Raw genomic sequence first — 13908 nt, forward strand, 5'->3', positions numbered from 1 at the left:
ATAACACGTTGACGCAGAATCCTTTCTTTGCGATATTAAGTAATTTGTGTTTTAGCAAGTTTGACGGAATATCCTCAGAAATGCAAAATTCATTTGACGATTCAGTCCATATGTCTCTGAATATGAAAGCTCTCGACATCCTTTTCGCAAACATAAGAATGCTCAAGTTAAGGCATCGCTGCTTTTATCTTTTTAACTTATCAAGAAGAGTACCGAAATGGCACGGCTCTTTGAGACCTGGAAGTGGAATTCGAATTAGTTGATAGAAATGCTTGGCATTGTGGCGCGAAATGATTTCGATTCACTGACGTAAATTCGAACTTCGTTGGTAATCATGAAAATGTGTAATTAATATTTAAAATTAAAAGGTGACTGAGGTCTGTACTACTATTAATAATATCGTTTTGAGCACTGCGCGGAGCGTAGTTCTTATTTAAAAATGTATCTGCGTATACAGGATGAAGAAAAATTATCGGACCGGTAAAATATTTCGAAGACAAGGCATTTGAGAAGAAAATACATAATACAAATATAAAAAATACAAAAGTTGTAGGGTCTCAACAAATGCGTCAAACGGCGATACTCATTTGACCTCGAGCGCAGATATGAAGGAGATCTCAAGGTTAAGATCTCAAATGGAAATCCCCATTATTTTTATTCGATATTCTTGCAGCAGACATTGAGATCTTTTTAAAATACTGCAATCAAATTCCTTTTAGTTAAGTGTTTTCCGAGATATGGGTCGGTAAAGTTTAGGTACCGCCGGTGTTGGTATTATCGAAAATGTAGTGCGTGGAGGTGACCCGGTGGAGTTTATATTTGTATATATGTGTGTGTTATCTCAAATGCTTACATTTGAAGGAACAATAATTACCCGCATCCAGGAACGACAGAAGAAACTTTTCCCGAGTGATGAGTTAAGTCAAGGCTGCGAAGAGTTTGCACTTTAGAGCACTCGTTTCGGCGGTCGTGCCCACTGCCATCCCCACTTCTCTCGTTTCGTAGTTTCGAGCCGATATCGTCCCTGAGCTCGAACGTCTTACATCTTCGTGCGGAGGCTTGTTATGAGTCAGAAATAATTTTCGCTCATTAAATACCTAACAGTTACAAAATTCAATTATAATACACACTTGACTTATTTCTTGTTGTAAGGAGAACAGGGAATTTTGCGGACTTATTCAGACTCGCGGAAATAACTTCGTAAGTAACCTTGTCTTTTCCGATGAAGCTATTTTTGAACTTCATGGGAATGTTAATCGTTAAAATTTTGATATTCGAGTTCGAAAATCTACATTGACTGAGAGATAACACATCTCGATATCCTGAAAAAGTCTGGACAAGGATAATTGGTTATTTAATAGGTCTGTTTTTCTTCGATGAAAATCTCAATTCCGCGAGGTACGAAGCTACGCTAAATGAGCAAATTATTCCTGTTATTCGAAGTCTCGTTCCTGATTTTGATTGCGCGTGATAATCAGCAAGATGGAGCTCCAGCGCATTTCGGATTAAAGGTACGAAGGAAAGATTGCTGGAACCTTCTCGAACAGATGGATTGGGAGACGAGTGAACAATTGAATGGTCTCTAAGATTTCACGATATCACATCACTATAGATTTTTATGGGCCTTCTTGAAAGATCGAGATTACAAGATAAAACGTGAGTGTTGAAGAATTGAAACAAAGACCGACGAAATGAGCTTGATAACCGTCGACGAGTTGAGAAATTGAGATCCTTCTCAGTTAAGGCTAGCTAGTCAAACAATGGAAGTAAGGCAATTCGAACATCTGCTGTAATTATCATCGCCAAATGCACGAACGCGCGCGCACATATGCACGCGCATACACAAGAGGCATAAAATCCGATCATGCAACCTCCGCGTGGAATGTGAGAATAATGCTAATGCCAGCAGTACCTGAACTAATTAACTCGTATCTCGGAGAGCGGCTAACTGAACGCAAAAGGAACTTTATTGCGGTGTTTTGAAAAGATCTCGATGTGATCTGCAAAGATATCGAATTAAAAAATGGGAATTTCCATTGAAAATTGTCAAGTTGACTATAAGTGATGCGGATCCCGTAACTGCTGTGATTTTTGCCAATACAGCGCGCTTTTAGAATCGTCAGCGAGATTATATAATAACGATATACTTGTGCCGAGTTTTTGGTTACGAGAGGAGGCAGAGAGAAAAAGGTCGTGAGAATTCAGTTAACGCGCGCGCCGTAATCGAGCATCATGTTCTCGGATATCGGAAATCGAAAATTATACCAAGTTTCCCCCCCTTTACCGTACCTTTTCAAATTGCTTGGGTGAAGCAGCTTTCCGGTCGCCCTCGGAGAAGAGGTCGTGTTGCGCGGGTAGTTGAAGCGCTTGTTCGTCTTTGAAGCCAGGAACGTCCGACAACACGTTGCAGTACACATTGTCCAGATCGAAAGGGGGCTGCTTCAGAGACAGGAAGTTGGTGACGTCGTCCGAGAAAAGATTATCCTTCACATCCTTCGATTCGCCGCTCGAACTGTCGCAGTTCATTTGGGACATCAGCGAGGGCTGACGGAGAACATCGTCCAGAGTCTCCTCCAGACTTTCAATATTGTGCAGGAAACTGATGTTTTCCAACTCGTCTACAGAGTCAGTCTTCATGATCTCGGTGGCTTCCTTGGAATCAATGTCGAAGGAATTCATGTCGAATGTATAGGACCCGAAGGAATGTAGCCGATCGCTCGACATCGAGGTGTCGCAATTGCTCCCTCCTTGCTCCTCTTTCATCGTAGCCTCGGAATACTTGGGATCGTTCGCCTGAAAATTAACATGCTGACTGTCCAATAACGAGCCCACTATTTGGTCTTCGATGAACGTAGTCGAGACGGTGCACATGTCGTTGGGATTGTCTGGATATTGCACTCGCTTCTCGGCGTCCGTAGCCGCGACGGAATCGCCGGTCTGATTTGCAACGTACACGCATTTGTCGCGATCGGCCAACATGTAGACTGCGCTCGCATCGCAGGTCGACCTAACGTCGTTCTCGTTATTGTCAAACATATTGTGCAAAGTGTTGTCATGTGTCTTCATAGCGAGAATATCGTTGTCGGTGCACGACACGAGCGGCTTCTTCGTCGGCAAGCCGGTTGTAGTGTCGTAATTGACGAGCGACATCGCGGAGGATTGCCGGAAGAAGTCTTCCAGGGTCTCGCTTTGAATATTGTTCAAGAAGCTGATGTTCTCCGCGTCGTCTATACAGTCGAGCGTCTTCGTGATCTCGTTGATCTCCTCCGCTTTCAGCGAGCTCTTCAGCTGCGACTCGTAATCTATCTCCGTGTTCGAGCCGATCTCGAAGGAATTAATGTCGAACATGCAGGACTCCGGCATTGAGTGCATCTTGTCGTTCGATATCGAGGTGTCGCAATTGTTCCTTCTCTGCTGTTCCTTCATCGCGATCTCGGAATACCTAACGGCGTTCTCATAATCATTCGTCGTCGCGTTATCAAGACCGACGTGTTGGCTGTACAACGGCGACTCGGCGATCTTATCTCCGACGAAGGTTGTCGAAACGGTGTGCGTGTCGTTGGGTTTCTCCAGACATTGCATGCCTCTCTCAGCATGCGCGGTCACGACTCGCTCGCCGATATGATTGACAACGTAAACGCGTTTGTTGCGTTCGTTCAGCACGTAAATTATGTTCGTGTCGCAGGCAGACTTGGCGTCGTTTCCACTCGAATTGAACGTATTATGCGAGCCGTCTTGCGTCTTCGTCGCGGTCGCGTCGTTGCCGGTGAACGCGAACGGCTTGCAATCAAGCTTCGTGCAATAGTTCGGACACTCGTCCATCGTTTGGTGACACACCTTTTGTTTTATGATCTCCGTGAATTGCGAGCTATGGTCATTTATGGACTTCAGTTTCTTTATTATTATTATCAGGTGCTTGATATCGTTCATGTCGACCGGCACTGAGTCGCAACACTTGCGCGACTTGAGCATCGCGCTGCAATTCGTGCTTGTCGGTAACTCCTGCTTGAAGGAATGCTGCTGATCCGCGATACCGCTTTGGCACGTCTTGAACAAAGGCATCGTCTCCATGGCACTGTCTTCCTGAGAGGTTAACGCTTCTTTGCCCTGCATCATCGAATTGCTGTACGGATCAATTGCATTCCCAGCCGCGTACGTCGCGTGCGACAGCACGCGATTATCCATTTTGTCCTCCATCTTCCACTTTGTTTTCCACTTTGTCTTTTGCTTCAACTCCCTGCTATTTTGATCGATTAGTTTGGACGTCTTCGAGTAGTGCGAGTTATAATCATGCTGCATCTCGTCTTCCTTCGTGAATTCCGGACAGATGTTGTTCATCGAACTCTTTGTTACGCTTGTGTGTTCATTTTTCTGAAGACTGATGCAGCTGGTATTGTTTAACGGAGACCTGCCGTTGACCGAAGCGCAACTTTCCGTACTATCGCTAACTTTGTTGTCGGAAATAGGCTTGCACTCTGAACGACGAACTTTGCCGTCGGAGCTTTTGCCGTTGTTATTAGAGCATGCCTGTTTATCGGCGTCCATAAGCCGGCTTGGATTTCTCGAAGTGTTGATATGCTTTTGCAATTTGTGCTTCTTCTTCATGATCTTCAAATATTCCAATTTTTGTTTCGTCTTCTTTCTTTTTACTTTATAAGGAACACTTATCTCATCATCTCCAGTTAAATCGATAATTATAGTCTTCCTGGATTTCTTCCTCATCTTTTTCAATAGTTTGAGACTTTTTGCTCCCTTCTTCTGCAGGTAAGTTTGATCCATCGACTTATTCCTATCAATGCCTGGTATCACATTGCGATTTTGCGAAGCACCTGAGCAGTCTCGATTCACCTCGTAATTAGGTGTATCTTCAATCGAGTTGTTCCGACGGGATAGCGAATTCATCTGGTTTTTCTCCTGAAAGGATGTTATTCAACAAATATGAACATGCATGTGCAAATAATTGCGCAATGAAACATTACTAATGAGGACAACACAAATCAAAATAGAAAAAAACTTACCTGAGGCACTGAGCAACTTTGATCAGCACGAATCGGTTTGACACATTGTGAATCCGCAGGTTCGTCCATTTTGTCCTCAAACAGCAGGAAATTTTTGTGAATCTGCTTCAAATCGAATAGATTTGACTGCAATAACCATAACGTTTCATTCTGTTGATCCATAGGCGGTCTGAGCACAAATTTTAATAATTCATCTCGCAATTTCGGCATGCGCAATCCTAACAGCATTAGAGCTAACTTGTTAATTCTTCCTTTCCTGTCGTAATCTTCCGCCATTTCCTTCCACATTTTGAAGGCGAGTAAATATCTGACGTAAACTACATCAGTCATAGATGTCATCTTTGTTGTGAGATTAGTGAAACTCTTCCTGCATAATGAAATACATGACATTTTATATTGTTTCAATAATGCCCATCGCAGCATTTGTCTGTTCTAATGCAATAACGAAAAAATCTTTACATACATGAACAGATGATCACAAATTTTTGCATATCTTTCTGTAGCATGTTTAATTCTAAGTAATACCCTGAAAATATGCTCTTCCGAGTTATCTGGAAGCAATTTGACATTGAATGTACAATAATTGCTCATCATCCAAGATTGCATCTGCAAAATTGGTTCTGTTAACACTTACTTAAGTATATATACAGTGCTGCAAGAATCTTAGCAGCAATTTTAGAGGAATCTTTAATGTAACTGGAACATCTTTTATCCGTCGAAGTTTTCAACTCTATGTCTATGTACACATTCAACAAAGCAGACATTCTATTCAAATATGAATTATGATCAGTTATATCCTAAAGATAAAAAACTTCGTTAATATCGTTACGCACACACACACACATACACATCTCTCTCATGTCCGATTCTATAAAAACAGTGGATGGTAATTGAAAATAATGATACCTGTTTTATATCGAGCCAGTACAAGTGAAAGAATATTAACATATTATTAATATGGTTCTTAACATTAATTACGTCACTGGACTTGACATTGCTCACTGCCATGCTAGAAGTAATATTCCTGAAATAGCAAACGTTACATATAACTTTTAGCTACAAATGCAACCAATAACTATATGTATATGTACATACACAGAACTTTTATTTGTAAAAGAACATAATTCTATTCCTACATAGAAACACATTTAATATTAAAATGTTAAATTTTGCTTAGCAGGAAAACACGTTTATATATATATAATTTAAATCATTAGGGAGAATTCAGATTGATTGAATGATCTTACTGTGTGTAGAGTAAAAGCAACTGTTGGAGATGCCGATAATTTCTACTTCCTATGGACGAACACATAACTTTGCTGAATTTAGGTAACCATGAAAAGCCTTCTTCGATCATGTTGTTATCATTTACTGTAATATCTTCCAGCTGTTGATTTTTTAAACGCTCCTTTCTACCTTTACTATTCCCACACATAGAAGATGTATCCATAATGATATCTTCTTCTGTAGTTTCCTTTTATGGCATAAATTCTCTGCAATTATTACTTTTGTCAGCATCATAGAGTTGTCTTTATTGACCGATAAAAAGGCACTTGACAAATCCTTATTTCACAATGGCTCAAACAGTGCAAGAAAATTTGTGATACATTTATCTTGCTTAGATCATGTCATATCTATTATTACAGTGAATTCTAAACATTTTTGTTTACAATATAAAAAACCCATGCCACTAATAGCATAATAATTAAAAAATTAATATTAATATTTGATATCTTCAATCTGTATTTTGTTTCTAAACATTATCTTTAATTTTTTTATAAATATCTTGTTTAATTCAATATTAATAGAAAAGTTAAGGCACATGATTAGTGATACTTTTATAATCATAAATATAAAAAATTAATAATAAATGCAATTCATTGCTAACTTCTTCATGTTGTATGCACGAAAAAGGGATGAATTTACATCTATAAAAAATTAAAATTTGATAATAATTTCACGAATTTTACCATCACTTAGTAACATGTATGATTTAAATCTTTAATAGCTGGTTAATATAATTGGTTAAGAAATAATATACATAAAACATACAAAAAAATAATACATAAAACACATAAATCGAATATATAGAACTATCATAAAGCAGCTTTGTTGAATAACGTAACAAATTTTTACATCGAACGTATAATAAATTATTAGAAAAACTATATTGTTAAAATGGAAATAGTAAGAAGCATCGACCATTGAATATCGAGTGACAGTACGATATGCTCTTGCAAAAAGAGCATGCGGGACGCTCCCACGACGAGAGAGGGGAGGATGAGAGAGAGAGAGAGAGAGAGAGAGAGAGAGTGTGTGTGTGTGTGTGTGTGTGTGTGTGTGTGTGTGTGAGAGGAAGGAAGGAAGGAAGGAAAAAAGGAAGGAAGGAGACAGACGAGGAAACAGTTTCGATCTCGATCGAGGAAGACAAACGTTTACCTTACAGTGCTTATCGGCCCGACGACAATCTGCCGTACATACTGTCGCGCGTTCTTCGCATGTCGGCACGTCCCCGAGCGTTCTTCGCGTGTCGCAACTCCCGCACGGGTAGCTAACGTGTTAACGTGCGGAAGATATCTCTTCTGCGACGAGAGCAGGTTCTTCTCTTTCGAGTCACATCAGGATCGCGGTGTGCCGTCGTCGTCGCCGCCCTTCGCTCTCGCGTGGTTATCGCGCTCACCGATCAGCGGGGCTAAATCGGGATCCCATAAGGTCGCGGCATCCTCGCGCGACTCCGCGAGATTATTAGACACGCATATACCGAACGCGTTTTTTCACGCTCGTTGCGCCGCGTCGTTCATCGTCGGCACATCGCGTCGCGTGCGGCGCCGCCTGCCGTCCGGGGCCGGCAACTTCGTTTCACTTCGCTCGCTCCGCACGCGAGAGCACGCACGCACGCAGGTCTCTCCTCTCCGTCGCTTCGGCGACGGTTGCGCGCGGCGGAACGCGACGCTTCCGCGCGTCGTGTCTGCCGCGACGTCGCCGTGACCGCAGGCCGCCGATGAGCTTGCGCAAAACGCTCGCCCGTCCGTCAGGTACGTACGAACTCTCTCTCCATTCTTCGCTCTCGTGCGTGCTCGACGGTGCGCAGGTTTCTCGCCGGAGAGGGTCTCGCGAAAACGCTGTTCCAGAGGCATGTATCTTGTTTTCTCTTAGGAAGTGCACAAAGATACACTCCGTACGGCCCGTTCGAAGAAGTCGTGTAATAACATATTGGACTCGGTGATATGTGTGCCCCCTTTGCCGTACGTGGAACGTCTGACCGCCCGTACTTCGAGAGGGAAGTTGCACTTCCTTCGTGAAGACTCCGTATGTGAGAAAGAGAGAGAGAGAGAGAGAGAGAGGGAAGAAGAAAGAGGACGAGAAGAGCAAGCCGCTTTTTCGCTTCGTTCGGGCGGCGAGCGAACGATGGAACAGAGGAATGGAGTCCACCGCTTCCCCGCGACCGTACCGGAAAGACCTCCGAGGCGTATCCGGGAGACGAGAGAATCCCCGTTGAATTCACGCTGAGATTACAGGTAAGTGCATTTAGGAAACCTCCGGCGGTCACAGCCGGGTATTCTTTGACGTTTCAATCCGACAATAATGAAACCGCGGCCGACACCTCCCCTTGTCATGCGCCTCGTCGTCTCCCGCTTCGTACGGCCCTGATCATGACCGAGTGTTCCCACCATCGGCTGTTCGGCGGCGCACGGCGTCGCGCGAGCTCTCCGGCTAGGTTGCCCGGCAGCGGCCGAGCACGTATGTGACATGGCGTCCGGGTAGAAAGAAAGTTAACTGCTAAATAAGCGTTAATGTTGTTTTCATGACATTGACCAAGCGAAAAGGGAACATCCGAGGCCGCGAATTTCCCACAGACACTGGCATTGATGGTAATGCATGGGAGGAAACCGCAAAGGATCAGCGATGGGTAGGGCACTGCCGTCAAATACCCGATCCTGACACACGACCAACCTCGCTCTCTTTCTCTCTCTCTCTCTTTCTTTCTCTCTCTCTCTCTCTCTCTCCGTCTTCCTCGCTCTCCCTCCTTCTCTCTCTCTCTCTCTCTCCTTTTCTTTCTCCCTGCTCCTCTCTATCTCTCTCTCTCTCTCTTTCCGCATCAACTCGCTTCACCTCGTCTCGTCACCCGACGTCCGTCCATTCGTCCGTACGACCCGCTCGACCGCACACACGCACCGCCACACTGCCACTCTACCGCTCCGCGGCGCGACGAACTTCCACGATGGGTATCCGCTCGGGTGCAGTTCCTCGTGGAAACGATCGCGACGGCGGACAACGCGCGACGACCTCCTTCACTCACGACCCGTTGTCTTATGATTCCAGGTACTACGAAAAGCACCAGGCCCATCCCTATCAGGTAAATAATAGCCGCCGTCGAACGAAGCGATCTTGCTTGTCGGTGAGACACGGGGAAGGGAGCGGGCGGAGAGAAAGGGGAGGGATGTGGGACTCTGTCTCGCATCCACGGGCAACCTCACGTCGTCTCCTGATCGTGTCGCCGTAATTATCGCGCGTCACTATTCCGCGGCCGCGATTTACGCGTCGTCATCGTCGTCGTCGTCGCGAGTGTGTAACGTGGACGAGGACGGTGGGAGGGGGATGGGGTCGTCCCGGTTTTCGCGGGCGGGATGCCACAGAACGGAGCTCCCGCGGTGGCGGTACTCCGTGTAGCGTTCCACACTTTGTGGCGTTCATTTTTCGTCGACTTCGTGCAGTTCGTCGGGTCGCGCGCGCTTCGTAACACGCACGGCGGAGCCGAGCCGCTGTCACATTCTCGCGAGAGAAACGCGGGGTCGAACGCGAGCGGAATCGATAACGCGCTCAACCAGTTGCCCGACGACGATCCCGAGCGAACGAGCGTGCTCGACGCGCTACGTTCCTCCGTTGGCATCACGGACGGTCGCTCATCTTCCCTCATTTCCACGGGACCTCGCTCTCCCGTGGAAACCAAGGAACTCGACTCCCCCACGTCGCCCCCTTTTTTTTTCCACAATTCGCGAATTTTTCTCGGGTCTGGCGTGCGCAATATACATCTTTTGGTAAATCCCGAGGTAAACGTCCCGGCTGATCGTTCTTCAGCAGGACACAGCTGGGTCGTATCCTTGTCTCGTTACCGAGAGCGGTACATTCAGCCTAATCGCCGACAATCTGGTACATATTGAGCGTAAGACACGGTTCAAGCGGGTATGCAAGGATGCGTTCGACGGGCTTGGTAGGCAAACGGAATTCGGATTTGACAAGTGATGCTTTGGCGAACACCGCTCTGCCGTCGGGTATGTGTTCGTACCATCGAACGCATTATCGCGATACTAATGATTACGCCGAGGTATTTCCAGTAAATCTGTGCTGTGTATAATTATAGTCGTAGAGTTATATCCCGTAGTTTTCATTGATTGAACGTGCTGTTGTCCTTGAGCATATTATCACTTGTATCGGGCAAAATTGATAATTATGCGCGCGTAATTTCATTTAGATCCTTCAATCGGACTCGCACCGCGCGAAGGACGGTTATTAGTCGAGCTTTTCCTCGAATTTTCACGCCAACGCGAAGTAACTTCCTACTTGTCTTGTAAACATAACCTCACTTTTCGAAAAATCAATAATTTATTCTAGCAGGTAAAAGGCCCCAGAAATGTTCAAGTGCCGCTTCTCTGAGAACTTTGCTTTAGTTTTACTCGTTCGAACTACGTTCCGATGATTCTTACAACTTTTTCACCAATATTCAGCTCGAAATCACAATGAATGTCATAATCTTGGGATCACAGCAATTTCTTTGTGCCCAGGAGAGTTTCTGGTTTCTCCCAACTTTTTGAAGACAGATATTTTAACATATTTGCCTTTTAACGATTCAATATCATCATGCATGCCTTAACGTTCGTTTATTTATTAGTATTGTAAAATATAATTTATTTGATGCTCTGATATAGATTCCTTCAACTATATTGATCAATGTAAGTACAATTTACTAGAGTTTCCTACAACTTTTTATCTTACATATTGTTATCAGGTTAAAAATTATATCATTAATCTTAATTACAATGTTAAGGCATACACGATGTACTCATATACATATATTTTATAACATTTCTGTCAACAGCTTTATATTAACGGACGTTCTCCCTTCCTCACAGTGTCTCGACAACACAATTTGTTGTATTATTATCTATGCTACTTCTTATTTACCTGCTTAATAATTTGATTGCAGAACGCAAAGTACAGCGGTTCTAAGGGTGGTTACTCTTCCTCGACCACATCATCGGACAGTCGTTACGAAGGGCGTATGCGCGACTCTCCAAATGGTAACTCTTACAGTCCAGCCTGCAGCTTGGGAATGGGCATGGGGACGGACCGGGATAGTCCACGGAATTACGCATCCAAGCCTCTTTACAAGAAGGAGAGAGAAAATAGAGACTATAAATTATCCTCCTCTAGGGACAAGTATTCCGGTAAATAAGCTTTCTTCTGTCAGTTTTGACACTTTGTGTGAAAAGAGCTCTTTCATACTATAAAGTAACACGTATATATATATATATATGTGTGTGTGTATAAAACACATCTTTGTTAATATTAAAAAAATCTATAAACAATGTGCAGTATACAGATGTACAGATAAATGACAATGTTATCATGTAAAGAAACAATTCTCCTTTCCTTTGTCTAGAGTCTCAGTTTTTCCTCTTTTTTTCAGTATAAAAACAGAATTGTCTCTTAACATTTTCAGCTGTAACATGCTTGCTTGCATATGTGTAGATTGTGCACGATCCCCAAAAGACAAGAGAAGCCGCGAGAGCAGGGATTCAGAACACAGGACCAACCACGATAGGAGTAGTGGAGACGTAAGTGTTTACTCGACATTTGTGTATATTTTAACTATAGTTGTATAACTGTAAGACTTTAATATTATGGCAATTAAAAGTGTTACAAATTGTTTAAAATTGCCTCAGAATCAAAGAGAACAGAAAGCAATTCGATGATTTGCGTATGTTATAGAAATCTCACTTTCTTCTTAAATACTTGTTTTATACCATATTATTTACGTGTATAATATATAAAAATTAAATTCGTGGATAATATAATGTGTTCCAACTTGTAGCGCGAAATATATGAAACTAGTAACTCTCACATGACAACATGTTTTTATTTCGAGAAACTTTTTAACACATAATCAGTTGTGAATATATGAGATAGATGTCCATGTCTTTGGCATGTATATACATTTATAACATTCTAATTTTGTCAAAGACGTTATTTCTTATATATAAAACGGACTGTCGGATAATTTGTATATGGTCACAGTCCTAAAATAACGATGATACGTATCTACTGATAATCTTTCCGAAATATCTTTTTGATGTACATTTCGGAAGTATTGCATGTCCTTATCAGGTTAAATACAGCTTCTTGGACATATACGTTATCCTGAAAATAATAATTTTTATTCATATTCCTATAGATCTTACATCCCATAAAATTATCATCAAATTCATCGAGAGAATCTTCATCTCAGAGGAAACCAGCACACAATTCCTGTCAGGTCAGTGTACGATTACATTTATCCATACCGGTGTATTAGTCATAAATTCCAAGTTTTAAATTTGTACGAATAGTGGACAAACACACACACATGCAATTTTTCTAATCTAGTATATAATTACCATTTCATCATTCATATATAATAATCGGTGTGAATTTACGGAATGTATCATAAAACTATTAATTAAAACGAGATATAACAACATCGTGTGCAACTGAAACTGTTTATAAGCTACGAACGTGGGTATTATCATTGAAACGTGTAATATATTAATAATCTCAACCTCAACTTCAACTTTTAGCTTCAACTTTCCGAACAAGCTTTGGAATTAATGCAAATACTCCCTATCTATTCAATTGTTTTCCGGAAATTTTAGAACAGTCTGTTTAGGATAAACGTGGTGATGAGCGAGGAGGTGGTACAATGGAACGTACAGCCAGGGTTGGCGATTGGTCGGAGCACATGAGTTCTTCGGGAAAGAAGTATTATTATAATTGCAAAACGGAAGTTTCTCAATGGGAAAAACCACGAGAATGGATCAGTCGGATAGATAATCGTCAACGGCAGTCTAGTGACTACTCTTCTAGGTCAAGTACGTCTAAATTTTTTATGATTATCAAATATATATAATACGTAAAATGTTAGGTATGAAATGACTAATTTAAAGGACCGGTAAATATGAGTTTTCGTCGAAGTGAAAAATAAATGAATGAATTATATTATTCTGCTTGAAGCTTTGTATTAACTTTTCGCACTCGTAGTTCGGTCTATGTCAATACGCTTTGTGCCAAGATATACTACAACCACCGGAGATACAAGAATTTCTTGAAATAACGATAATGATATAGACGTTCAGAAAAAAATTCATAATGATAATATCAATAACTTTGACAACATCGATATTTAAATCAAAAAAATTAATGAAGTAAAGTTCCAAAAAATCAACAAATTACTAGTCCGTATAATTTCTATGTGTCTTTTGAATTCGTTAGAAGTTTTCACTTAGCGTGTCTATAAAAATATTAGAAACTTTGTTAGAACGCAATATAAAAGTATATACGATACATTTTCACTTGGAAATTTTTTTTTAATATAATATTTATATTGTTGCAAAAAAACTCTAAAGCAATACCGTCAATACAGTGTATATAAATTTGAAATATTTTGATTTGTTATATTTCCAAGTTTATGTGAGTGAAAGTGTATTATACATTTTTTTTATTGTATTCTAACAAAGTTTCTAATAAATATTTTTTTATTAACACGCTAGGTGGACTTTTCTAATATATGTATAATTGTATAGTTACAAAAATATATATTATACAGGATCCTAACATCAGGAAAACATCTAAATAT

General features: G+C 41.7%; 2 protein-coding genes across 14 annotated transcripts in view; one reads left to right on the forward strand and one right to left on the reverse strand.

Moving 5' to 3' along the window:
• Positions 1–6: 6 nt before the first annotated feature.
• LOC106750903 lies at positions 7–7820 on the reverse strand. Of its 8 annotated transcripts, none has more exons than XM_014631527.1 (9): positions 7458–7817; positions 6266–6946; positions 5925–6042; positions 5653–5815; positions 5482–5569; positions 5019–5385; positions 2290–4914; positions 875–1058; positions 7–237 (listed from the first exon to the last, which is right to left on the reverse strand). In XM_014631527.1, exons 2-8 carry the CDS (start codon positions 6466–6468, stop codon positions 918–920), a joined length of 3705 nt encoding a protein of 1234 aa, XP_014487013.1. In that variant the 5' UTR covers positions 6469–6946; positions 7458–7817; the 3' UTR covers positions 7–237; positions 875–917. The 8 variants fall into 8 exon arrangements, with proteins under 8 accessions (XP_014487013.1, XP_014487012.1, XP_014487010.1 ...); XM_014631526.1 differs by having other exon boundaries at positions 875–1097; positions 6266–6511; positions 7463–7815; XM_014631524.1 differs by having other exon boundaries at positions 875–1097; positions 7463–7815.
• An 810-nt stretch (positions 7821–8630) lies between these two features.
• Positions 8631–13908, forward strand: part of LOC106750904 (WW domain-containing adapter protein with coiled-coil) — a 10566-nt gene continuing 5288 nt past the window's right edge. Inside the window, exons 1-6 of one of the 6 annotated variants that reach the window (XM_014631534.1) lie at positions 8631–8928; positions 9342–9375; positions 11224–11464; positions 11769–11854; positions 12472–12552; positions 12943–13144. In XM_014631534.1, coding sequence (XP_014487020.1) covers positions 8888–8928; positions 9342–9375; positions 11224–11464; positions 11769–11854; positions 12472–12552; positions 12943–13144 — 685 coding nt within the window. In that variant the 5' untranslated portion in view covers positions 8631–8887. Of the gene's footprint in view, positions 8929–9101; positions 9376–9522; positions 10345–11223; positions 11465–11768; positions 11855–12471; positions 12553–12942; positions 13145–13908 lie in introns of those variants that run through there. The other 5 variants (XM_014631535.1, XM_014631531.1, XM_014631533.1 and 2 more) reach the window with 5 other exon arrangements.

The sequence above is a fragment of the Dinoponera quadriceps genome, unplaced genomic scaffold (assembly GCF_001313825.1).
Source record: "Dinoponera quadriceps isolate SergipeBrazil2010 unplaced genomic scaffold, ASM131382v1 scaffold4681, whole genome shotgun sequence".
NCBI classification, from domain to species: Eukaryota; Metazoa; Arthropoda; class Insecta; order Hymenoptera; family Formicidae; genus Dinoponera; species Dinoponera quadriceps.

Bases quoted from the DNA above. Each gene is read 5' to 3' on its own strand.
- LOC106750903 (XM_014631526.1), bottom strand. From the start codon at position 6,468: ATGGATACATCTTCTATGTGTGGGAATAGTAAAGGTAGAAAGGAGCGT. The intron at 5,816-5,924 runs GTATCATTATTT...TTTTATCTTTAG, and splicing joins ACTGGCTCGATATAAAACAG to GATATAACTGATCATAATTC. The intron at 4,915-5,018 runs GTAAGTTTTTTT...ACATCCTTTCAG, and splicing joins AAAGTTGCTCAGTGCCTCAG to GAGAAAAACCAGATGAATTC.